This window comes from Moschus berezovskii, chromosome 4, assembly GCF_049115385.1.
Source record: "Moschus berezovskii isolate FMDL1 chromosome 4, NW_MosBer_1.0, whole genome shotgun sequence".
NCBI classification, from domain to species: Eukaryota; Metazoa; Chordata; class Mammalia; order Artiodactyla; family Moschidae; genus Moschus; species Moschus berezovskii.
In genome coordinates this window covers 112,924,379-112,951,308 of record NC_142463.1, presented here as the reverse complement: position 1 = coordinate 112,951,308, position 26,930 = coordinate 112,924,379, and the positions used below count along the sequence as shown (strand labels likewise).

The 26,930-nt window shown below is 43.4% G+C and overlaps 1 protein-coding gene across 1 annotated transcript; it reads right to left on the bottom strand.

Moving 5' to 3' along the window:
* Nucleotides 1-10,453: 10,453 nt before the first annotated feature.
* Nucleotides 10,454-15,375, bottom strand: LOC129540920 (antigen-presenting glycoprotein CD1d-like). The gene is made up of 5 exons (XM_055402458.2): nt 14,694-15,375; nt 13,912-14,190; nt 12,923-13,201; nt 12,065-12,164; nt 10,454-11,968 (listed from the first exon to the last, which is right to left on the bottom strand). The coding sequence occupies exons 1-5, from the start codon at nt 15,268-15,270 to the stop codon at nt 11,947-11,949; spliced, it is 1,257 nt and encodes a 418-aa protein (XP_055258433.2). The 5' UTR covers nt 15,271-15,375; the 3' UTR covers nt 10,454-11,946.
* Between the last annotated feature and the right edge of the window lie 11,555 nt (nt 15,376-26,930).

Here is a 26,930-nt window from a genome sequence, read left to right as displayed (position 1 = left end):
ACCGAGGAAAGCAGAATTGAAAGAGACACATGTACTCCAATGTTCGTTGCAGCACTGTTTATAATAGTGAGGACATGGAAGCAACCTAGATGTCCATCTGCAGATGAATGGATAAGAAAGCTCTGGTACATATACACAATGGAGTATTTTTCAGCCATCAAAAAGAATGCATTTGAATCAGTTCTAATGAGGTGGATGAAATTGGAGCCTATTATACAGAGTGAAGTAAGCCAGAAAGAAAAACATCAATACAGTATACTAACGCATATATATGGAATTCAGAAAGATGATAACCTTAACCCTGTATACGAGGCAGCAAAAGAGACATAGGTGTATAAAACAGTCTTTGGGACTCTGTGGGAGAGGGTGAAGGTGGGATGATTTGGGAGAATGGCATTGTAGGATGTATATTATCATAGTTGAAATATATCTCCAGTCCAGGTTCGACGCATGATACAGGATGCTTGGGGCTGGTGCACAGGGATGACCTGGAGGGAGGATATGGGGAAGAGGGAGGTGGGAGGGGGGTTCAAGAAAGGGAACACATGTACACCCGAGGCGGATTCGTGTCAATGTATGGCAAAATCTACCAATATATTAATGTAAAGTAATTTGCCTCCAATAAAAAAAAAAAAAGAAGAAGAAGAAATATTTATTTATTTGGCTTCCTGAAAGTGAATGAGCTTCTCTAGTTGTGGCTCGCAGGCTCCAGATTGCAGGCTCCGTAATTGTTTAGTTGCCCATCAGCACGTGAGATCTCAGTTCCCTAACCAGGAACTGAACCCTCATTTTCTGCATCGTAGCAAGGCAGATTCTTAACCACTGGACCACCAGGGAGGTCACCACTCATTTAGTCTTAAGCATGTGACTTTTAATATTACCATGGGGTATAACTTTTAACAGCAAGAACATTTTTCTTATAGTCTCCTTCATGTGGCTGCATGACGAAGTCAGTAATGAATGAGATGAATAAGTGTTTTAGGCAATAAGAGATTTCATTACAAGCAATAGAGTGTTACAAAACTGTTAGAAGGTGGAGAGAACAGTCTAGGCTGAGAATTACAGAAATGACTGCCAGGATGTTTTAACTTGGACCAGGATTTCATTTAATCAAGTATTATAATGTGACAGACACAGAGATAATTGCCTGTGCTGGAAGAAATTATTACTTACTTTCTCAAGAGAAGGGGGCATACCACGTCATGCAAGTCCACATCAGATAAAATCAAGAGCAGTCAGGAGAGAGAAGGAATAAGGGGACAGCAGGGGAATAAGCCTTTATTGTGATTTCCACAGGAAAGGCAAAGCAGGGCAAAATAAATAGTTTAGAATTGGGTTATTTGAATAATTTCAGCTGGTTATGAGTTTTAAATGGGCTTCCCTGGTGGCTCAGTGGTAACAAACTCTCTTGCCAATGCAAGAGACACAGGTTCCATCACTGGATTGGGAAGATCCCCTGCAGAAGGAAAAAGCAACCTCCTCCAGTATTCTTGACTGGGAAGTCCCATGGACAGAGGATCCTGGCAGGCTATAGTCTGTGAGGGTCACAAAAAAAACAGATGTGACTTAGCTACTAACAACAATAAAAACAAATGAGTTATAAGGGTGGTCTCCAGCTGTTTGGTGAGAGTTGGACCATAAATAAGGCTGACAGCCAAAGAATTGGTGCTTTCAAATGATGGTGCTAGAGAAGACTCTTGAGAGCCCCTTGGAGAGCAAGAAGATCAAACCAGTCAATCCTAAAGGAAATCAACCATGAATATGCATTGGAAGGATTGAAACTGAAGCTCAAATATTTTGGTCACCTGTTGCAAAGAGCTGACTCATTGGAAAAGACCCTGATACCCGGAAAAATTGAAAGTAAAAGGAGAAGGGGGCAGAAGAGGATGAGATGGTCAGATAGCATCACCGACTCAATGGACATGAATTTGAGCAAAGTCTGGGAGATAGTGAAGGACAGGGAAGACTGGCATTCTGCAGTCCATGGGGTTCCAAAGAGCTGGACACGACTTAGTGACTGAACAACAACAACCAGTTGTTTGGTACCTGGTCTTGGGGTGATTAAGGGTAGGGGAAATATTGACTTGGTATGTGAGAGTTAGTAATGGAGGTGGTTGGGATATGCGATTTGGATTTGTTAACCTGCATATGAAAGGTTTGCTTAAAGAAGAGTTTACTATCTCAAGGAATTAGTTATCCCTGGGAGGGACAGTCTGTCTTTGGCAGATAAGGACCTCAGGATGCCAAAGCATTATAAAACAGAAAATTTTGAAAACACGATTAGCACACAGGACACTTTACAACTGAGTCATGGTGGTGATTAAGGGAAGGAGGGATCTTTAATCTACTGAATTCAAATCCAAGTTCAATACAATGGTTGTAATCCAGGGAAGCTGGAGTTAGAGAGATTCTTCTATCACTGTTAACCACAGCTACTGTCTATGAACTCAAAGGTCTGGAGAATGGAAACTGGAATACAGAAAAACCTTACATATCCACAACTCTGGTTGCCAGCGAACAGAAATGAAGTAGGAAAAGCTCTTATTTATTCCTGATTTCCAAAGGTCACATAAGTGGACCTCCTCTTCCAGACAAGATGGAAAAACAAAAACTGTATTTATTCTGGCCTGACACAACTGAAAAAGTGGACAGGGGAGGGAGGTGGGAGGAGGGTACAAGAAGAGGACATATGTATACCTATGGCTGTTTCATGTTGATATATGGCAAAAACCATCATAATATTGTAAAGTGATAATCTTACAATTAAAAATAAAATATAAAAAAGTGGGCAATCTATATGAAACAACAATGTTTGGACACTGACCGTCAGGCAACACAGGGCAGCAATCTCTGACAGGGGAATAAGCAAGGTGAGTCAATTACCCCCAGTTCACTGCTTGAAGAGAGCTTTTAAGCTGCATCCAGGGAAAGGGTTACCTGTAGAGCCTGGCAATCTCCTTGAGTTGAGGATACAGAGTTAGGAATACAGAAAGGCAAGGGCTTCCCTTGTGGCTCAGCCCACAGTTCAGGAGGCCTGGGTTTGATCCCTGGGTTGGGAAGATCACCTGGAGAAGGAAAAGGTACCCTCTCCAGTATTCTGGTCTAAAGAACTCCATGGATTCTATAGTCCATGTGGTTGCAACAAGGTGGTCATATTTCACAGTGCAGAGTGCAGACAGGAAAAAGCTGCACAGAGAAGTCCACAGGTTTGGAACCCCTCTAGTAATTCAGTACTTCTGCAGAAGGAAATGGCAACCCACTCCAGTATTCTTGCCTGGAAAATTCCAAGGACAGAGGAACTTTAGTGGGTTATCATCCATGGGTTTGCAAAGAGTCGGACACAACTGAACAACAGTACTTCAGTAAAGTGTTAAGATGGTATTACTTAAAGCAGTGAGTCAAAATTAACCCCAAAGTTTGCACTGATCTTACCTAACAACACTTAAAATCAAACCTCTAATGGATCAGAAAATTTTCCAAGTAACTTAGTTTTAACCCAAAACAAAATTCAAATGAAGTAAATAAAAAAGGACATTAATGAATAGATCAATAAAATTGATAAAACTCTAGCCTGACTAGTCAACAAAAAAAGAAAAAAAAAAAGAGGAAAGATACAAATTAATAATAACAGATAGGAAAAAGATGACATAACCACAGACCTTATAGATGCTAAAAGATCAATAATGAAATATTGCAAACTACTTTATGGCATAAAATTTAACAACTCTGAAGAAATGAATAGACTCCTTGAAAAACATAGACCACCATTTCACTTAAAATGAAAGAGATCAGCTGAGTAAGTTTATTTCTATCAAAGAAAGTTTAGCTACAAATGTAGATAAAAAAACATTCCCACAAGTGTCACATGAGTACATCTAATTGGTGAAACCTAATTTACAAACTTTAGCTGCAGAAAAGTTTAAGAAATGTAGTTTTTGCCTTTCTAGACTTTGCCATAAAAGAAGGTATCAAAGAAAAATTTAGCTAGCCACTCTGCATTTTGGATAAAGTGTGTGTTTTTTGTTTTGTTTTGTTTTTTGCTAGATTCCAATAATAGGGAAAACAAAAGAAAAAATAACATTTGTACCCCTCCCCCAAATATACATGTATTTTTCTAACACTTCCCTGCTGGCTCAAGTAGTAAAGCATCTGACTTCAATGCAGGGGACCTGGGTTCAATCTCTGGGTCTGGAAGGTATTCTGAATAAAGGAATGGCTACTCACTCCAGTATTCCTGCCTGGAGAATTCCATGAAACAGCCACAGTCCACGGATTTGCAGAGTCAGACATGAATGAGCAACTTTCACTTTCATACTTTGAAAAACTCTTGAGTGAACTGCAATTGATCATTAGATTTTGGAGCAAGGGACCCAACAACACACACACACCAGGGAAGCTAACAATGGATCGGTGGGTTCCAGAACCCTGAGGAATGGAGTTGCCCAAATAGTCCAAAGAGTTAGATACCAGGAGTAAAAAAGATGTGTTGCGATAGCAAGGGACAGCCATGTATTAAGATTTGAACAAGTGGTGCTGGGAAAACTGGTCAACCACTTGAAAAAGAATGAAACTAAAACCCACTCCAGTACTCTTGCCTGGAAAATCCCATGGACAGAGGAGCCTGGTAGGCTGCAGTCCATGGGGTCACTAAGAGTCAGACACGACTGAGCGACTTCACTTTCAATTTTCACTTTCATGCATTGGAGAAGGAAATGGCAATCCACTCTAGTGTTCTTGCATGGAGAATCCCAGGGACGGGGGAGCCTGGTGGACTGCCATCTATGGGGTTGCACAGAGTCGGACACGACTGAAGCGACTTAGCAGCAGCACCAGAAGAACACTCCCTAACACCATACACAAAATAAACTCAAAATGGATTAAAGATCTAAACGTAAGACCAGAAATTATAAAACTCCTAGAGGAGAGCATAGGCAAAACACTCTCCGACATAAATCACAGCAGGATCCTTCTTGACCCACCTCCCAGAATATTGAAAATAAAAGCAAAAATAAACAAATGGGACCTAATTAAAATTAAAAGCTTATGCACAGCAAAGGAAACTATAAGCAAGGTGAAGAGACAGCCTCCAGAATGGGAGAAAATAATTGCAAATGAAGCAACTGACAAAGAATTAATCTCAAAAATACACAAGCAGCTCCTGCAACTCAATTCCAGAAAAATAAATGACCCAATCAAAAAATGGGCCAAAGAACTAAACTGACATTTCTCCAAAGAAGACATACAGATGGCTAACAAACACATGAAAAGATGCTCAACATCACTCATAATCAGAGAAATGCAAATCAAAACCACAATGAGGTACCATTTCACGCCAGTCAGAATGGCTGCTATCCAAAAGTCTGCTGCTGCTGCTAATTCATTTCAGTCGTGTCCAACTCTTAGCGACCCCATGGACTGCAGCCTACCAGGCTCCTCCTTCCATGGGCTTTTCCAGGCAAGAGTACTGGAGTGGGATGCCATTGCCTTCTTCGAAAGTCTACAAGCAATAAATGCTGGAGAGGGTGTGGAGAAAAGGGAACCCTCTTACACTGTTGGGAATACAAATGAGTACAGCCACTATGGAGAACAGTGTGGAGATTCCTTAAAAAAACTGCAAATAGAATTGCCATACGACCCAGCAATCCCACTGCTAGACATACACACCGAGGAAACGAGAATTGAAAGAGAAACATGTACTCCAATGTTCATCAAAGCACTGTTTATAATAGCCAGGACATGGAATCAACCTAGATGTCCATCTGCAGACGAATAGATAAGAAAGCTTTGGTACATATACACAATGGAGTATTCAGTTCAGTTCAGTTCAGTCGCTCAGTCGTGTCCGACTCTCCACGACCCCATGAATCACAGCAAAAGGACAGAAATGGTATGGACCTAACGGAGGCAGAAGACATTAAGAAGAGATGGCAAGAATACAAAGAAGAACTGTACAAAAAAGATCTTCAAGACCAAGATAATCACGACGCTGTGATCACTGACCTAGAGCCAGACATCTTGGAATGTGAAGTCAAGTGGGCCTTAGAGAGCATCAGTAAAAACAAAGCTAGTGGAGGTGATGGAATTCCAGTTGAGCTATTTCAAATCCTGAAAGATGATGCTGTGAAAGTGCTGCACTCAATATGCCAGCAAGTTTGGAAAACTCAGCAGTGGCCACAGGACTGGAAAAGGTCAGTATTCATTCCAATCCCAAAGAAAGGCAATGCCAAAGAATGATCAAACTGCCGCACAATTGCACTCATCTCACACGCTAGTAAAGTCATGCTCAAAATTCTCCAAGCCTGGCTTAAGCAATACGTGAACCGTGAACTTCCAGATGTTCAAGTTGGTTTCAGAAAAGGCAGAGGAACCAGAGATCAAATTGCCAACATCCCCTGGACCATGGAAAAAGTAAGAGAGTTCCAGAAAAACTTCTATTTCTGCTTCATTGACTATGCCAAAGGCTTTGACTGTGTGGATCACAACAAACTGCGGAAAATTCTGAAAGAGATGGGAATACCAGACCACCTGACCTGCCTCTTGAGAAACCTGTATGCAGGTCAGGAATAACAGTTAGAATTGGACATGGAACTACAGACTGGTTCCAAATAGGAAAAGGAGTATGTCAAGGTTGTATATTGTCACCCTGCTTATTGAACTTCTATGCAGAGTATATCATGAGGAACGCTGGGTTGGAAGAAGCACAAGCTGGAATCAAGATTACTGGGAGAAATATCAATAGCCTCAGATATGCAGATGACTCCACACTTATGGCAGAAAGTGAAGATGAACTAAAAAGCTTCTTGATGAAAGTGAAAGAGGAGAGTGAAAAAGTTGGCTTGAAGCTCAACATTCAGAAAACTAAGATCATGGCATCTGGTCCCATCACTTCATGGGAAATAGATGGGGAAACAGTGGAAACAGTGTCAAACTTTCTTTTTCTGGGCTCCAAAGTCACTGCAGATGCTTATTGCAGCCACAAATTAAAAGACACTTTCTCCTTGGAAGGAAAGTTATGACCAACCTAGATAGCATATTAAAAAGCAGAGACATTACTTTGCCAACCAAGGTCCATCTAGTCAAGGCTATGGTTTTTCCAGTGGTTGTGTATGGCTGTGAGAGTTGGACTGTGAAGAAAGCTGATCACTGAAGAACTGATGCATTTGAATTGTGGTGCTGGAGAAGACTCTTGAGAGTCCCTTGGACTGCAAGGAAATCCAACCAGTCCAGTTTAAAGGAGATCAATCCTGGGTGTTCATTAGAAGGACTGATGCTAAAGCTGAAACTCCAATACTTTGGCCACCTCATGTGACGAGTTGACTCACTGGAAAAGACTCTGATGCTGGGACGGATTGGGGGCAGGAGGAGAAGGGGACAACAGAGGATGAGATGGCTGGATGGCATCACTGACTCGATAGACATGAGTCTGAGTGAACTCCAGGAGTTGGTGATGGAAAGTGAGGCCTGACGTGCTGTGATTCATGGGGTCGCAATGAGTCGGACACGACTGAGCACCTGAACTGAACTGAACTGGTGGATTAGTGGGTAAAACATTAGCCTGCAATGCAGGAGACCCGGGTTCAATCCTTGAGTTGGGAAGATCCCCTGGAGAAGGAAATGGCAACCCATTCCAGTACTCTTGCCTGGAAGACCCCATGGACGCAGGAGCATGGGAGGCTGCAGTCCATGGGGTAGCAAAGAGTCGGACACGACTGAACGACTTCACTTTTATAGCTGATTTACAATGTTGCATTAGTTTCAGGTGTACAGCAAAGTGATTTAGTTATACATACACATATTATTCTTTTTGAGATCTTTCCCCGTATAGATTACCACAGTGTACTGAGTAGAGTTCCCTGTGCTATGTATAGATAAGGACCCTTTTTATAAGGTCACTAATCCCATTCATGAGAGTTCAGACCTCATGGTTTAATCTCCTCCCAAAGAACTCACCATCTAAAACGATCACCTTGGGTATTCAGTTTTCAACAGAAGACACAGGACATAGACATTCAATCTGAAGCATGATTGAAATAGACATTAGTACCTCCCTTTGGCTCAGGAATGAAGTGGGTGAATAAAGAGGAGATCCTTGTCTCCTGATCCAGTGCACTTGTTGGTTCACCTCAGTGGTTCTCGACTTCCTGCTTCAATTTCCCCTCCCTCTAAGACGCCTTCCCTAACTGACCTCAAGCCAACATTTCATTTAGCATTCTGAGGAATCTGTTGCATAGCAATGTACAGTACTTACAAACAGTGACTCTCTCATTTTAACTGAACATCAGAACTACCTCTGTGTGTGTGTGTGTGTGCACGCCAAGTCCTTCAGTCACGTATGACTGTTTGTGAGCCCATGGACTGTAGCTCACCAGGATCTTCTGTCCAACGAATTTTCTAGGCAAGCATACTGGAGAGGGTTGCCATTTCCTACTCCAGGGGATCTTTCTGACCCAGGGATCCAACCCACGTCTCTTGTACCTCCTGAATTGGCAGGCAGATTCTTTACCACTGACCACCTGTGAAGCCCCCAAAATCTCCTGAGCACTTGACGAAACACAGATTTTGGGCCCCAGTCCTAAGATTTCGCATTTAGTAGGGCTCATTGGCAGGGCGTGGCCCAACATAATTTGCAGCTTTCCAGGTGATAAAGTTACACACTAGGAAACCAGTTTGGAAACCACGGATTTAAAAACTAGCTGCATTTCCACACACATCTTAGGATTTATCTGCAAGTCCAACACAGAAGATGCCAAATTCTAATTTTCTCAGGCAAAGACTTCAAAAGCTTAGTTTTGTTTTGTTGTTTTTTTTTTTTCTGGATGTTCAAGGGCATTGAGTGTCAAGCAACTACTTCCCTGGTAGCTACTTTTTTGTTTGTTTGTTTGTTTTTATCAAGTTTTTATCTTGACCTTCAAATTTCTTTTCATCGGGAAAGGCTGCTGTTCCTCTACGTTTCCTGCTTCTTTTATCTAGGCTAAGAATACAGCAGACATCTGGGCCATCAACTAGCACTCAGTAAAGTTCAGTTCAGTCGCTCAGTCGTGTCCCACTCTTTGCGACCCCATGAATCACAGCACACCAGGCCTCCCTGCCCATCACCAACTCCTGGAGTTCACTCAAACTCATGTCCATCAAGTCGGTGATGCCATCCAGCCATCTCATTCTCTGTCGTCCCCTTCTCCTCCCAGCCCCAATCCCTCCCACCATCAGAGTCTTTTCCAGTGAGTCAAATCTTCGCAAGAGGTGGCCAAAGTATTGGAGTTCTTTCAGTTCTTCCAATGAACACCCAGGATTGCTCTCCTTTAGAATGGACTGGTTGGATCTCCTTGCAGTCCAAGGGACTCTCAAGAGTCTTCTCAAGCACCACAGTTCAAAAGCATCAATGCTTCGGCGATCAGTTTTCTTCACAGTCCAACTCTCATATCCATACATGACCACGGGAAAAACCATAGCCTTGACTAGATGGACCTTGGTTGGCAAAGTAATGTCTCTGCTTTTTAATATGCTATCTAGGTTGGTCACAACTTTCCTTCCAAGGAGTAAGTGTCTTTTAATTTCCTGGCTTCAATCAGTATCTGCAGTGATTTTGGAGCCCAAAAAAATAAAGTCTGACACTGTTTCCCCATCTACTTCCCATGAAGTGATGAGACCAGATGCCATGATCTTTGTTTTCTGAATGTTGAGCTTCAAGCCAACCTTTTCATTCTCCTCTTTCACTTTCATCAAAAGGCTTTTTAGTTCCTCTTCACTTTCTGCCATAAGGGTGGTGTCATCTCATGACTGCCCAAATGGGTTCAGCCCAGCTCATGTACAGTCTCATTTAAGGGCTATAAGTGGGAGAATCTGTCTCCGACCACTCTGAAAAAAATAACTGGCCACTTGAGAGAAATATCACTACCAAAAGTAGCTTTTTCTACGTTATATACCCACACTATGATTTCTCCTCTTTAATCAAGTTACTTGAAGTAAAAAACTTGAGACACCTGTTTCCTACAACCTAACTTTCTTTTAAAATGTCTCTCTTTGTAAATTCAGGTTCAAAATAGAAGATAGGTTCTGAAAGTGAAAGCATTAGTCGCTCAGTCATGACCAACTCTATGTGATTCCATGGATTGTCTCCTCTGTCCATGGGATTCTCCAGGCAGGAATACTAGAGAGAGCTGCCATCCCATTCTTCAGGGGATCTTCCTGACCCAGGATCAAACCCAGGTGTCCTGCATTGTAGGAAGACTCCTTGATATCTGAACTACCAGAAGGGTCTCAAATTCTCAACGTATCATTCAGCACAAAGTTTTTATATCACAAACACAAACTGGGAGTTCTAGGGTCATCCAGCAGAGGTGTATTTGGAGTGTCCCACATCCCCAAAAAAAGCTGACTTAAAACTCAACATTCAAAAATCTAAGATCATGCATCTGGTCCCGTTCTTTCATGGCAAATAGATAAGCAAACAGTGGAAACAGTGACAGACTTTATTTTCTTGAGCTCCAAATTGTGGTGGTTTCCCACTGAATAATACTCTGAAACATACAGTATTATGACAGACAGCACAGGGAGAGCGTTCAGACAAGCAACTCCCCAAGAATTGCTGAGCACACATTATATTGGAAACTTATCTTGTAAGCTTTAACAAAGAGCAGGAATTCAGGGATTAGACTAGAATTCAGGGATCAAGGAGGCTTCCTCCTGGAGGTAATCATACAAGAGTCGGAAGGAAAGGTCTTTGAAGATAAGGGGGTTTGTTCTGTGTACAGAAAGGCATCTAGCTAATGCTGACGTGTTAGTCAGAACGTCTGAATTAAGGGTAGGAGAGAGCAACCTAGGAAGAGGGAATGAGTATTAAATTTCAAGAGGTATTTCTGAGAAATCAATAAAACACGGTTCCCACACAGAATCACTGCATATGGTGACTGCAGCCATGAAATCAAAAGATGACTGCTCTTTGGAAGAAAAGCTATGACAAACCTAGACAGTGTATTAAAAAGTAAAGATGTTACATTTTTGTTACTTTTTCGCCAACAGAGGTCCTCCTAGTCAAAGCTATGCTTTTTCCAGTAGTCATGTATGGATGTGAGAGTTGGACCATAAAGACGGGTAAGTGTCGAAGAATTGGTGTTTTTGAACTGTGGTATTGGAGAAGACTCTTGAGAGTCCCTTGGACTGCAAAGAGATTAAACCAGTCAATCCTAAAGGAAATCAACCTGAAATATTCATTGGTAGGACTGATGCTGAAGCTCAAGCTCCAATATTTTGGCTGACTTGTTAGAAAAAACCCTGATGTAAGGAAAGATTGAAGGCAGGAGAAGGAAACAACAGAGGATGAGATGGTTGGATGGCATCACTGACTCAATGGACATGAGTTTGAGTAAGCTCCAGAAGATGACAAAGGACAGGGAAGCCTGGTATGATGAGCAACTGAACTGAACTGATGGGGTTGCAAAGAGGCAGACACGACTGAGCAACTGAACAACACCCCACATATTGTAAAGGTTTCTGTCAACACGTTAATATAGGCTTGTTCACATATAATGCTCAACCTCTGTTTTTCTTGAAAAAAGGTGGGTTACAGCCAAGCCAGGGTCTTATTTTTTACTTCACAAGGAACAGTTGGACTTGCTTCCTTGGAACAGGAAAAGTGTCTTCCAGTTGACTGCATATTCCATCATTCAAATAATGACCACACACAGTTGCACTGCAGCCTTTATCTGCTTGTCCCTGAGAGGTAGCTGAGTTTGCACTTCTGTTTTTTACAGAACTACCTGGACATATACACTTGTAGTATACTAAAAAGAAAAAAAACAAACTTATATCCTCGTAGATAAATTGTTCAAAGTGTGAGACAAGAGCTGCCTGCTCTCTGCTTCTTCAAGGTAGCCCTCTTTCACTTTCAAATTCTGAGGGCAAAGCCCTGAGACCCTGAGTCCAGACAGACAGGCGAGGTGAGGAGAGTCATGAGATATCTTGATAGCGGCTGTGAGAGAAAACAGAGACCATTAAGGAAAAGGGAAGAGGAGAAAACCTGGGCAGAGGGGTTGAGGTAGGGAGGAGATGGAAAGGAGAGACTTACCGGCGCTTTTTAAACCAGAAGACTAGGCCTCCAACGAACAGAAGGACAAACGCCAGTATTACCAGGACGACAATCAAGCTCCTGGAGACACGGTTCCCATCTATGTGGGGGAAAATAGAATGTGTCTCAGTCCGGGAATCTGCATCAGGTCCCCTACTGTAAGCACAAGTGAGCATGCCAGATGCTTATTTCTTGTCCTGTTTAATGTGCCCACTTGTATTCCTCTGAAGTTTTTAGACGCCCCATCTTTTCTTGGGGTCTGGGCATCTATAATTCAGTTCACTTCAGCATATGCTAGTACACATATGGAGGAAGGCACTAGTTTCACAGCTAGTCCAAACCTGAGTCTAAATCCAGCTCTTCCACTTTCTAATGATGAGACTCAGACAGTTTGACCTAGCTTAGCCTCAATTTCTCATCTGTAACATGAAAATAATAGTACCTGCTCAAAGGAGCGTTGGGATGATTGTTCATACATACTCTGCTGTATGCAGAGTGTGCAGCTCACACCGAGAAAGCACTCAATAAACCACAGCTATCTTAGTTACCCTGCCTTTCAAAGTCCCCAGTTCCCTCTTCTGGGGAACAAATCTTCCTGGGATTCTGTACTTGCTACCGATTTCTGGCTCTGTGGGGACTTTAGTCTGTTCTTTCCCGAACGTAGAACACCTTGTCTCAATCCTTTTTGAGTTCAGATCTTTACTCCTCCCCTTTGAGAATCCCCTGCTTCCATCACTCCTGGCTGCAGCTCATTGCCTCCATCCTGGGTGTGTCATTTCCCTCCCCTTCCCGAGGCCCTCCCTCTGTTCTTGAGGACCTCCCCCTCCCGTCCCCAGCTGGGCCCCCGTTCCTCCTCACCCCAGTAAAGGACGAGGTCCTGGTCTCCCAGACTGCTGTGCCTCACTCGGCAACTCAGGCCAGCCGCCTCCCCAGCCGCCACCTCCAGGGTTACTCGCAGATACCAAGTCCAGTCAGCATTGGGCATGACGTCTCCTTGCTGAGTGCCAGGCTGCTCCTGCTCACCCCTCATCCACATCACCTTCACAGCTTTTGGGTAGAATCCTGAGACGTGGCACACCAGCAGCAGACGGCCAGGTCCAGGAGGGGGGCCACTGGACAGCCACGCCTCCGGCTTCACTGTATTCGACAGGAGAATGAGGGATCTTAAAGTGAAGACTCTGCATCAGAGGCTCTGGACTTCAACGCAGGCTCATCAGTCCTACATTTCTACCTCAAGATGAACTCCCACCATTTCAATCCATTTGTATTAGCTTCTCCAGAAAAGCCTTCCCCGATCCCCATTCCCTTCCCTGATCCAGTCTCCTGTAAATGCCCCTACTCTGTACTCCCAAAGCACCCTGTGTTCAGCTGTAACATACCTAGCATGTTTCGAAGTGTGAGTCACTCAGGCATGCCCGACTGTTTGCAACTCCATGGACTGTAGCCCACCAGGCTCCTCTGTCCACAGGATTTTTCAGGCCAAATTACCGGAGGGGGTTGCCATTTCCTTCTCCAGGGCATCTTCACAACCCAGGGATCAAACCCGGGTCTCCTGCATTGCAGGCAGACTATCATCTGAGCCACCAGGACACTGCTTTAACTGTTCATCTGCCTTCTCCTCTCCCTCCTCAAGTACTGTTTCTGATTGACCCCCAGGGGTTATTTAATTCAATTCATGGAACCCAAAAGGTACCTAGTTAATGTCTGTGGAATGCTAAAATGCCCTCACACTTTATCCATCCCCTCCTCTTCCCGTGATGCTTAAAGGGATGTGAACCCTGGAATGCAAACCCCAGATGGAGCCCCAGAGTGGAGTGGAGGGCAGGAGGTGACAAAGGCAGGCTGACCTTGCTTCTCCAGCTCGGACTTCCCGGTCTGCAAGAGGCCTCTGACCAACTCGGGGCAGATGACATGGAGAAGCCAGTGCACTGTTTCCTTGGTCCCTTGGTCCCCATTGAGCACATTGCAGACCACCTGGCTCCAAGGTGGGGCATCTGGGGCTGACACCCAAGACATTCCTTGGAAACTCAGGACATCCCTTCCTTGAAATGCAGCACGTAAGAAGCTTTCTGAGACGTTCCTCGGGAGTAACTCACATCCTCCAGATACCTGGATCTCAAGAGGATCTGGGGAGAGGAATGGAAAGAGATCTATGAAGAGCTTAGAAGACTGAAAGGAGTTGAAGAAATAGGTGCGAGGGTTTTACTGGGGACCTCAAAGTTCATGTAAATGACAATGGGTGACCTGCATAGGGACGAACAAAGGGTATTTTGAGGACTCAAACTGGGATTTCACAGGCAGAAAGTGAAAGTGAAATCGCTCAGTCGTGTCCGACTCTTTGTGACCACATGGACTGTAACCTACCAGTCTCCTCAGTCTATGGAATTTTCCAGGCAGGAATACTGCCACTTCCTTCTCCAGGGGATCTTCCTGACACAGAGATCGAACCCGGGTCTCCCGTATTGCAGGCAGACGCTTTACCGTCTGAGTCACCAGGGAAGCCCTCTCAGGCAGAAGTGGGACACAAAAGGAAGAGAGACAATCCCGTGGGGTCAGAACCTCCCAGTTCGGCTTCAACATCCACTGTCTCCCCGTGGGCAGCTGTGCATGATCCCGTCCCTCAGCTCACATTCGTCGGGCAGCATTTTGACGAATTCCCAGATGTCCCTGGTGAAGCTGCTGCGATAAACCTGAAACGTATGCTGCAGCTGCACCCACTGCTGGTCGCTGAATGTACCCTGAGACCAAGGCTTCAGGAAGCGGATGGTGTCCGACTCATTGCGCCAAGTATAGGGCTGCAGCTCCCCCAGCCACGCGAGGCAGTCCGTGCGCGTCCAGCTGCTGTTGGCGAAGGAGGAGATCTGGAGGCCGCGGAAGGGGAAAGACGTTTGCGGGTCTGGAGAGAACACAGACCGGAGGAGCCGGGGCCGCGGGAGGGAGAGCACAGAAGGGAGAAGGAAGACAAAAAGAAACAAACAAACAGTTAGCTTTGGGAAGAAAGGGCGATGTCTGCTGGCTCTGAATCGAGCTCGGTCTCCAGGGGCCCAGCAGCTGGAGGCAGGGAGTAGCAGCTTCTGGCGCTGGTGGATCGAGCTCCCGGCTTTCCGAGGTGAATCAGCCTGCGCCCGCCCGCCGCGAGCGTCGGCCGCTTTCCCCGCTCCGCTCCCTCTCGCCGCTCTCTGCGCGGGAACCCCGGCTCCACTCATCCTCAAAACTCCCCCAAATCTGGGGGAGCCCCCAGAACAGAAGCAGCAAGCACCCCACGTCCTAGCTCTGCTCTCGGACCTCGAATCTCCGCCCCCACCCCCTCCGTCCTTCCCCCACGCCCGCCCACACACCGCGGTTTCCGGGGCTGCCAAAAGCCTGAACTTGACCCTGTTACTGGCCAATTCTCAAGCCTGGAGGCACGTAGGACTCCCATTCTGGCTCTCCCGGGACTTGCTTCCAACCCCCTCCAGTCAGGGATCCCTTCTGCGTCTGTCAGATGGTCCCTCTCCGTTAGGAATCTGAGCTGCAGAGAGCCGTGCTCACAGGCACTCGCTTAAGGATCATGTTTCTCACAACCGGCTTGTCCAAACCTCTTTTTCCAACGTGGAGTACAGATAGTATGTGGAAACACTTTACAACCACTATTTAAGTTTTAGAAACAGGACATAAAGTTGTATCCATGGTATAACGTCTACCATGTTTTTAAAAACAAAGTTTTCAGTGGGAGGCAAGCATTGGATGTCTCTAGGGAAAGAGATTATGGAAGATTTCATTTGTTTTACATTTTTGTTTTCCAAAATGTCTAGGAGTGCAAACATCATGTTAATGATAAAATAATAAGGGACTTCTCTGGTGGTCCAGTGGTTAAGAATCCACCTTGCAATGCAGGGGGTGTTGGTTGGATCCCTGGTCAGGGTGATCATGGGTGATCTCAGCCTGCAACAGCTCCCAACGGGCTTGGGTTCCCAACCAGAGATTGAGGTTGGGTTGCAGCGGTGAGAACACAACATCCTAGCCAGTAGACTAGTGGTCAGTGACAAGGGCCCTGGTCTTCAGCTTTGCAGAAAAGAATTCCCACAAAGAAAGAAAGCAGTGAAGCAAGTACGGTATTTATTGAGAGGAAAAAAGGACAGTACAACAGGGAGAGTTCGACTCAAGGAAAGAGATTCACTGAGGCGCACCCTCCTGGCAGTTTGAATTACTTTTATAATAAAGGGCATTTCTTCCAGTTTTCCTTTGGCCAATCTTTTTTTTTTTAATTTTCAAACCAGAAAATATTTCATTAAATTAATCTATAAGGGATGATTTTTCAGTGGTTGTTAAATGGAGGGTGAATACTTCAAAACAGCAACAGCATGCCTCTAAAAGAGACCAAACTGAAATGGGCAGTGTTGCTCTCAACTACAGACAAACGCATTTCAGCAGAGCTGTATGGTTTGAGCAACCATGAGGAAGGCAGTGAGTAATATGACCCTGCTTAGGGCAGTATGAATGTCCAGACAGTGACTGGGACATGGAGTTAAGACACTTAAATATGCAACAGAACCTGAAAGAGCTTCAATAATCCAGGGTTCAATAATTAGTTAAGTGGCTGGATGCTGGAGTTTTTACGGCCAATCTGAAACTTTGATTCTGTTTATAGATTCATTATCAACAATGCCATTGGCTTAGTCTCCCATTTCCTAGCGATGTGGCTTTGTGTAAGTTATCTCTTCAGCCTCAGTTTCTCCGTCCAGATACTCGTAGTCCGGTAGGGCTAGGCGCTCCGGACTCAGCGTCCTTTAACCAGGGTGGCTTCCTGGCCAATCATTTTAATTTGCCTGTTTCACAGTCCATATTTGGTATATCTCAAGATCCTCCCATATGTGTGCATGCATCTCTTAGCCAAGATGGATTTTATTGAAAAGGCATCTGGGTAGAACATCCCTTGACAAACTCTCCCTTGGCCTCCAAGGAGCCTTTTCTGCACATGTGTGGTCTGGGAGGTCTCCTGACTTTGAGAAATATGTGCTCTGGGCAGGGCCCAGCATCCTCTTTTAATTGACCTGATGTTAGGGAAATTAAATAAATAGTCTTAGTTAGGCTGTATATTGTCACCCATATATTTAACTTATATGCAGAGTACATCATGAGAAATGCTGGACTGGATGAAGCACAAGCTGGAATCAAGATTGCTGGGAGAAATATCAGTAACCTCAGATTTGCAGATGACACCACACTTATGACAGAAAGTGAAGAAGAACTGAAGGGCCTCTTGATGAAAGTGAAAGAGGAGAGTGAAAAGTTGACTTCAACATTCATAAAACTAAGATCATGGTATCTGGTCCCATCACTTCATGGCAAATACATGGGGAAACAATGGAAAGAGTGACAGACTTTATTTTGGGGGGCTCCAAAATCATTGCAGATGGTAACTACAGCCATGAAATTAAAAGATGCTTGCTGCTTGGAAGAAAATCTATGACCAACCTAGACAGCATGTTAAAAAGCAGAGACATTACTTTGCCGACAAAGGTCCATCTAGTCAAAGCTATGGTTTTTCCAGTAGTCATGTATGGATATGAAAGTTGGACTATAAAGAAAACTGAGCACAGAAGAATTGATGCTTTTGAACTGTGGTGTTGGAGAAGACTCTTGAGAGTCCCTTGGACTGCAAGGAAAACCAACCAGTCCATCCTAAAGGAAATCAGTCCTGAATATTCATCGGAAGGACTGATGCTGAAGCTGAAACTCCAATACTTTGGCCACCTAATATGAATAACTGACTCATTTGAAGACACCCTGATGCTGGGAAAGATTGAAGGTGGGAGGAGAAGGGGAAGACAGAGGATGAGATGGATGGCATCACCGACTCAATGGACATGTGTTTGGGTGGACCCCAGGAGTTGGTGATGGACAGGGAGGCCTGGCGTGCTGCAATTCATGGGGTTGCAAAGAGTCGGACTCAACTGAGCGACTGAACTGAACTGAAATGAAACTTTGGTGACCTAAATGGAAAGAAATCCACAAAAGAGGGCATATGTGTATATCTATAGCTGATTCACTTCACTGTATATTAAACACTAACAGAGCATTGTAAAACAATGCTTTGTAATAAAGTATTGTAATAAAATTTTTTTAAAAGAAACTAAAATAAACTTAAAATATTGAATGTCAAAAAAATAAAGATAATTGGCTTATGTTTCTTCAAAAAGAAAAAAATAACCTTTGGGACTTCCATGGCAGTCCAGTGGTTAAGACTCAGTGCTTCAAATTCAACGGACTCAGGTTTGATTCCCTGGAATAGATTTCATGGACTAGAAATCCACATGTCATGCAGCGAGACCAAAAAAAAAAAAAACTAAATGTTACAATAACAAAGAACAGGAAGGGAAAAATGAAAATATCTTGTGCATAGTCCTTACAATATATATGAAGGGCATGCATGCGTGTTCAGTTGTGTCCAACTCTGCAGCCCTATGCATTATAGCCCACCAGACTCCTCTGCTCATGGAACTTCCCAGGCAAGAATATTGGAGTTGGTTGCCATTTTTTACTCCAGGGGATCTTCTCGACCCAAGGATTGAACCCATATCTCCTGCATCTCCTGCATTGGCAGGCAGATTCTTTACCACTGAGCCACCTGGGAACTGCATTTGGGAAGTAATATAATATTATTTAAAGGTATCCAGCAATACATTGAAAACAATTGTAAATCCTAGAGAAATGTCTTTTAAAAGGTTTAAAAACTGGCATGCCTGTAAGGCACTAGTGGATAAAAATAGAATCCTAAAGAGGAAAACCTACAGATGCAACAAGTGAAACGCAAAGGAGAAAGGGAAAGATATACCCAACTAAATGCAGAGTTCCAAGGATAGCAAGGAGAGTAAAGAAAGTCTTCTTAAGTGAACAATGCAAAAAAATAGAGGAGAACAATAGAAGGGGTAAGACTAACAATTTCTTCAAGAAACTTGAAGATATCAAAGGAACATTTCATGCAAGGATGGGCATGACAAAGCAAAGAAATGGTAAGGACCTAACAGAAGCAGAAGGAAGTAAGAAGAGGTGGCAAGAACACACAGAAGAACTACATAAAAACGTTTCTTAATGACACAGATAACCATGATGGTGTGGTCACTCACCTAGATTCAGACATCCTAGAGAGTGAAGTCAAGTGGGCCTTAGGAACCATTACTATGAACAAACCCAATGGAGGTGATGGAATTCCAGCAGAGCTATTTCAAATCCTAAAAGATGAAGCTGTTAAAGTGTTGCACTCAATATGTCAGCAAATTTGGAAAACTTAGTAGTGGTCACAGGACTGGAAAAGGTCAGTTTTCATTCCAATCCCAAAGAAGGGCAATGCCAAAGAATGTTCAAACTACTGTACAACTGCTCTCATTTCACGTGTTAGTAAGGTCATGCTCAAAACCCTTCAAGCTAGGCTTCAACAGCACAAAAACAGAATGCCCAGATGTTCAAGCTAAATTTAGAAAAGTCAGAGGAACCAGAGATCAAATTTCCAACTTTTATTGACTCACAGAGAGAGCAAGGAATTCCAAAACCATCTGCTTCATTGACTATGATAAAGCCTTTGACTGTGTGGATCACAATAAACTGTGTAAAATTCTTAAAGAGATGATACCAGACTACTTAACCTGCCTCCTGAGAAGCATGTATGAGGGTCAAGAAGCAGCAGTTAGAACTGTACATGAAGCAATGGACTGGTTCCAAATTGAGAAAGGAGTACATCAAGGTTGTACATTGTCACCCTACTTATTTAACATCTATGCAAAGCACATGGGAAATGCTGAGCTGGATGAATCACAGGCTGGAATCAAGACTGCTGAGAGAAATATCAACAACCTCAGACGTGCAGAAGATAGCACTCTAATGGCAGAAAACAAAAAGAAACTAAAAAGCCTGTTGATGAGAGTGAAACAGGAGAGTTTAAAAGCTGGCTTAAAACTCAAGATTCAAAAAGCAAAGATCATGGCATCCGGTCCCACCACTTCACGGCAAATAGAAAGGTTAAAAAAGTGAAAACAGTGACAGATTTTTTTTTCTTGGGCTCCAAAATCACTGTGGATGGTGACTGCAGCCACAAAATTAAAAGACACTTGCTCCTTGGAAGAAATGCTGTAACAAACCTAAACAGCATATTGAAAAGCAGAGATACCACTTTGCCAACAAAGGTCTGCATAGTCAAAGCTATGGTTTTTTCAGAAATCATTGTATGGATGTGAGAACTGAACCATAAAGAAGGCTGAGTGCCAAAGAATTGCTGCTTTTGAATTGCGGTGCTGGAGAAGACTCTTGAGAGTCTTTTGGACTGCAAGGAGATCAAACCTATCAATCCTGAAGGAAATTAATCCTGAACTAAACTGAATTGGAAGATCTGATGCTGAAACTAAAGCCCCAATACTCTGGCCACCTGATGTGAAGAGCTGACTTATTGGGGAAGACCTTGATGCTGGGAAAGACTGAAGGCAGGAGGAGAAAGAGGCAACAGAGGATAAGACAGTAGGATAGCATCAACTGATTCAATGGACATGAGTTTGAGCAACCTCTGGGAGACAGTGAAAACCAGGGAAGTCTGGCATGCTGCAGTCCATCGGGTCTCAAAGAGTTGGACACGACTTAGTGAATAAATAACAGCAACAGATGGGACAAATAGAAAACAAATGGCAAGAAACTAGACTTGACCCATGTCAAAAATTTAATCATTACCTTAAATGGTCAAAACCCTCTAGTCAACAAGCAGAAATTGTCATAATGCATTAAAAAGCAAAACCCAACTATTTGCTAGCCACCAAATACATACTTTAAGAATAAAGAAACATATAGGTTAAAAACAGAAACTGGAAGAAGATATACCAAGTAAACCCCAGTAATAAGAAGGTAAGAGTGACTATTTTAATGTCAGACAAAGTAGAATTCAGGATAAGGACTATCAGAAATAAAACAGGGCATTTAATAATGGTAAAAGTGTCAATCATGGGAATTCCCTGGAGATCTAAAGATTAAGACCCAGTGCTGTCACTGCTAAGGTCTGGATTCAATCCCTGGTTGGAAAACTAAGATCCTACAAGCTGCTTGGCCAAAAAAGAAAAAAGTCAACTCCTCAAGAAAAAAAATTTTAAATGTGTCTGCACCTAATAATAGAATGTCAAAATCCATAAGCAAAAGCATACAGAAATGCAAGGGAAATAGATAAATCCCTAATGATAGTTGGCGATTTCACTGCAGATGGTGAGTGCAGCCATAAAATTAAAAGACAGTTGCTCCTTGGAAGAAAAGCTATGACCAACCTAGACAGCATATTAAAAGGCAGAGACATTATTTTGCCAATAAAGTTTCATATAGTCAAAGCTATGTTTCTTCCAGTAGTCATGTATGAATATAAGAGTTGGACCATAAATAAGGTTAGGTGTCGAAGAACTGATGCTTTTGAACTGTGGTATTAGAGGAGACTTTTGAGAGTCCCTTAAACTACAAGGAGGTCAAACCAATCAATTCTAAAGGAAATCAATCCTAAATATTCATTGGAAGGACAGATGCTGAAGCTGAAACTCCAATATTTTGGCCACATGATGTGAAGAGGTGACTCACTGGAAAAGACCCTGGGAAAGATAGAAGGCAGGAGAAGGGGACAACAGAGGATGAGATGGTTGGATGGTAGCACTGACTCAATGGACATGAGTTTGAGCAAGCTCTGGGAAATGGTGAAGGACAGGGAAGCCTGGCATGCTGCAGTCCATGAGGTTGCAAAGAGTCAGACACAAATGAGCGACTGAACAACAACAATCTCAGTAACAGATCAGATGGAAAGTTTAAAAAATTCTAGAAGATTTGAAGAACAATATCAAATAACAACCTAACTGACATTTATAGAACAGTCCATCCAACAACAGCAGACTACATATTCTTCTCAAATGCACATAGAACATTCACCAAGATCGACACATACTGGGCCCAAAAAAAAGTCTCAGCTGATTTTAAAGGATTGACATCACATGGAGTGTGTTTTCTGACCAAAGGGAATCAAATTAAAAATTAATAACTAAAAGGCACATGGAAAATCTCCAAATATTTGGAAATTAAACAACACATTTTTAAATAACCAATGCATCCATAAGTTAAATACGCTGACTATTCAACTCAGCAAGTCCATTCTTATGTATTTACCCAAAATAAATAAAAACCTAAGTCTACAAAAACACATACACATCTGATCACAGCAGTCTTATTCCCAAGAATCCCAAAATTTTCATCAGTAGGTCAGTGGATGGTCATGGTATGTTCAGACAAGAAAATACTGTACTACATAAAAATGAAAAGGAAAGAACTATTGATACATGCAATGATATGGATGATTCTCAAAACAATAAGCACAATTCCATTTATATGAAATTCTCAGTTTGGGGAAACAAATCTATAGAGACAGAAAGCAGAGCAGTGAATGCACGAGACCAAGGGTATGAGGTAGTGTTAACAAAGTGACAAGAAGGATTTTTGGAAAGCTGGAAAGTTTCTGTGTGTTTTGGGAAGATGGAAAGGTGTACAATGGTCATGTATAAACCAGGGAGCTAAGACGAGGGAGGTGTTATTGGATAATCCTGATTTTCACAAGAAAATAGGAAAGATGGTTCTGCAGGGGGAAAAGCAGGGACAAACATGGGGGAACACTGCCACAGAGATGGCTCAATAACATCAGTAAAAGAAGAAGGCAAGTCTTGAGAAGATTCAGCCAGAGGTAGTAAAAGAAGTTTCAGAGAATAAAGACTTCGCCATCACTGTATCTCAGCTGAAAATGAGGGACGATAATGAACACAGAAGACAAAGGAAGTTCAGAGGGACAAGAGAATTGAGGAATGGGCCATGGGAGTGGGAAGATTTATGTAACCTGAGGGTAGAGGCCGGTCCCAGGAATAAGACCAGAAAAGCAAGGGTTGAACCACTCATTTCAGTACAGTTCACTCACTCAGTCGTGTCCAACTCTTTGCAACCCCATGAACCACAGCACGCCAGGCCTCCCTGTCCATCACCAACTCCAGGAGTTAACCCAGACTCATGTCCATTGAGTCGGTGATGCCATCCAACCATCTCATCCTCTGTCGTCCCCTTCTCCTCCTGCCTTCAATCTTTCCCAACATCAGGGTCTTTTCAAATGAGTCAGCTCTTCCCATCAGGTGGCCAAAGTATTGGAGTTTCAGCTTTAGCATCAGTCCTTCCAATGAACACCCAGGACTGATCTTCACGTTGGACTGGTTGGATCTCCTTGTAGTCCAAGGGACTCTCAAGAGTCTTCTCCAACACCACAGTTCAAAAGCATCAGTTCTTTGGTGCTCAGCTTTCTTTATACTCCAACTCTCACATCCATACATGACCACGGGAAAACACATAGCCGTGACTAGACGGACCTTTGTTGGCAAAGTAATGTTTCTGCTTTTTAATATGCTATCTAGCTTGGTCATAACTTTCCTTCCAAGGAGTAAGCATCTTTTAATTTCATGGCTGAAGTCACCATCTGCAGTGATTTTGGAGCCCAGAAAAATAAAGCCAGTCACTGTTTCCCCATCTATTTCCCATGAAGTGATGGGACCAGATGCCATGATCTTAGTTTTCTGAATGTTGAGCTTTAAGCCAACTTTTTCACTCTTCTCTTTCATTTTCATCAAGAGGCTCTTTAGTTCTTCTTCACTTTCTGACATAAGGGTGGTGTCATCTGCATATCTGAGGTTATTGATACTTCTCAGAGCAATCTTGTTTCCAGCTCATGCTCCCTCCAGCCCAGCGTTCCTCATGATGTACTCTGCATATAAATTAAATAAGCAGGGTGACAATATACAGCCTTGACGTACTCCTTTTCCTATTTGGAACCAGTCTGTTGTTCCATGTCTAGTTCTAACTGCTGCTTCCTGACCTGCATACAGGTTTCTCAAGAGGCAGGTGAGATGGTCTGGTATTCCCATCTTCAGAATGTTCCAGTTTATTGTGATCCACACAGTCAAAGGCTTTGACATAGTCAGTAAAGCAGAAATAGATGCTTTTCTGGAACTCTCTTGCTTTTTCAATGATCCAGTGGACGTTGGCAATTTGATCTCTGGTTCCTCTGCCTTTTCTAAATCCAGCTTGAATATCTGGAAGTTCACAGTTCATGTATTGCTGTAGCCTGGCTTGGAGAATTTTGAGCATGACTTTACTAGCGTGTGAGATGAGTGCAATTGTGCAGTAGTTTGAGCAACTGCACAGCACAAATAGAAAATAATAAATCAACAGAAAGTTTGAGCCAGAACACAGGACAGTTAACACCTGTCCTGGTCAAACTATTAACCACACCCCTCAAAACTGCGAGTCCCTGTGAATGAGAAGAACAGGTGCACTAAAAGTGGGGCAGCTAATGATTCCTGGGATGGTTTTGCAGAGGAGAACATGAAATCTGAGCTCTTGGAGGAAGAGCTAAACCACACACAGCAAAGTGGGTCAACTCCATGCCATCGAATTACGAGCAAAAGAAAATTCAAGAAATAGCTTTGAAAAGTTTAGATTTCCTGTGTATGGTCAAGAGTAGACCCATGTATGACCTGAGTTCAATTAGGAAATAGAAACCACACAATGAGCTAAACAGATGAACTTTAATAGAATTATTAAACTATAATGGGAAAGATTAAGAAAACTCCACATGGAACTCTAGGGCTGAAGGAGAATATCTAAGGTAGAATAAAGTTGGAAGGATTACCCCTCCCCAAGGCTGGAGTACTTATTGGGAAAGACCCTGATGCTGGGAAAGACTGAAGGCAAAAGGAGAAGGGGGCAGCAGAGGATGAGATGGTTGGATGGCATCACTGACTCAATGGACATGAACTTGGAGAAACTCCAGGAGATAGTGAGGGTCTGGTGTGCTGCAGTCCATGAGGCCCCAAAAGAGTCAGACATGACAAAGAGAGTGAACAACAATAGGCTGGAGTACACATCTTCTTGGAGATGCAGTGTAGCCCCTGTGGGTAACAAAGCAATTCACAGGTTTGTTCAGGGCATAGCTGGTCTGCAGTCACCGGACAAGCTGAAAGCCTTTCTCCAGACCACACAGGAGGGCAGGCAGAGAGAGTGAGACTCAGCAGAAAGCTCTGGGCAGAAGATGAACCTATTAGCATAGGCCATGTGAGCATCCGAAGAGAGGATGGGGCACTGGCAGGGGCAGGAAGCCTTCAGAGTGCTGGTTTCCATCGGAAGGTAGTTGGCAGGCCGAAGCTGCAAGGTTACCGAGTGTCCATGAGCTCGGGGCACATGGCTGGGGCAGCACCCCAGAGGGAGCCTTCTTACCCACTCTGCTGACCTGACCTGCAGAAGTTGGAAACGGCAGGAGAGCACCTCCCTCCAACACTACCTCTCCAGGGTCCTCTACTGAAAAAGTGTTTAGTTCAATTCAGTTCAGTTCAGCCGCTCAGTCATGTCCGACTCTCCGAGACCCCATGAAAAAGTGTTTAACATTGTGTTAAATCTGAAGAAAAAATGATTAGAGGAATTTCATCAATTATCAGAGTATACAATGAAGCATGACGTAAGGGTCAATAAAGTGACTTTCAGCACAGCACTCACTAAGGAACACAGTATCCATAAAGACAATAAACATTCTGAAATGAAGTAAAGGGATTTTCTGAGATACTTTGAGCTGAGTATTTAAAGGAAGGAGACAAAATTTCCTGGAGAAATAAACATTTACTTCCAAAACAAACCAAAGTTGCTTAAAAATGAAACAAAAAGGACTTCCAGGGTGGTCCAGTGGTTAAGAATCTGCCTGTGAATGTGAGGGTCACAGGTTCATTCCAGGAGCATTCCACACGCCATGGAGCAACCAAGCCCATGCCCCACAACTACAAGCCCGAGTACCTAGAGCCTGTGGTCCCCAGGAAGAGAAGCCAGTGCATGAGAAGCCACTGTGCCACAAGGAAGAGAGCTCCTGTTCCCACAACTGGAGAAAGCCTGCACACAGCAGAGAAACCCAGTGCACCCGGAAAGTAAAATCAATTAATTTAATTTATTTTTAAATGAACCAGAGTTATTGTACATTCATGCTGAAGCATTCTGAAAAAGATTTCAGAAAGGACATTAACACACATGCCTGAAAACTGTAGAAGACCAATGGCATTGTTCAGAAACTAGACACTGCTCAAGAATGCTAAGCTGAAGAGCATCCCCTGAGGTCAGCATCGTACCAAAAACTGTGAACAGGCGCTACATTTTTAAAAGCATTGTGGACTGCCACACATTTGTCCACATTGCTTTCCACGGCATTTATAAGATTATCTATCTTTGTCCACTTGGCTACCATAACCAAATACCATAAACTGGGTGGTTTAAAAAAAACAGTAATTTTTTTCTCACAATTCTGGAGGCTGAGAACTAGCAAATCAACTGAGTCCACTTCCTGGTTCGTAGACAGCATATTCTTGCTGTGTCTTGCTGTGCAAGTGGTGGAGGAGACAAAGACTTTTTTTAATTATTTATGGATGTGAGAGTTAGACTGTGAAGAAACCTGATCGCCCAAGAATTGATGCTTTTGAACTATGGTGCTGGAGAAGACTCTTGAGAGTTGCTTGGACTGCAAGGAGATCTAACCAGTCCATTCTAAAGGAGATCAATCCTGGGTGTTCATTGGAAGGACTGATGCTAAAGCTGAAACTCCAATACTTTGGCCACCTCATGCGAAGAATTGACTCACTGGAAAAGACTCTGATGCTGGGAGGGATTGGGGGCAGGAGGAGAAGGGGACGACAGAGAATTAGATGGCCGGGTGGCATCACCGACTTGATGGACATGAGTTTGAGTGAACTCCGGGAGTTGGAGATGGACAGGGAGACCTGGCATGCTATGATTCATGGGGTCGCAAAGAGGC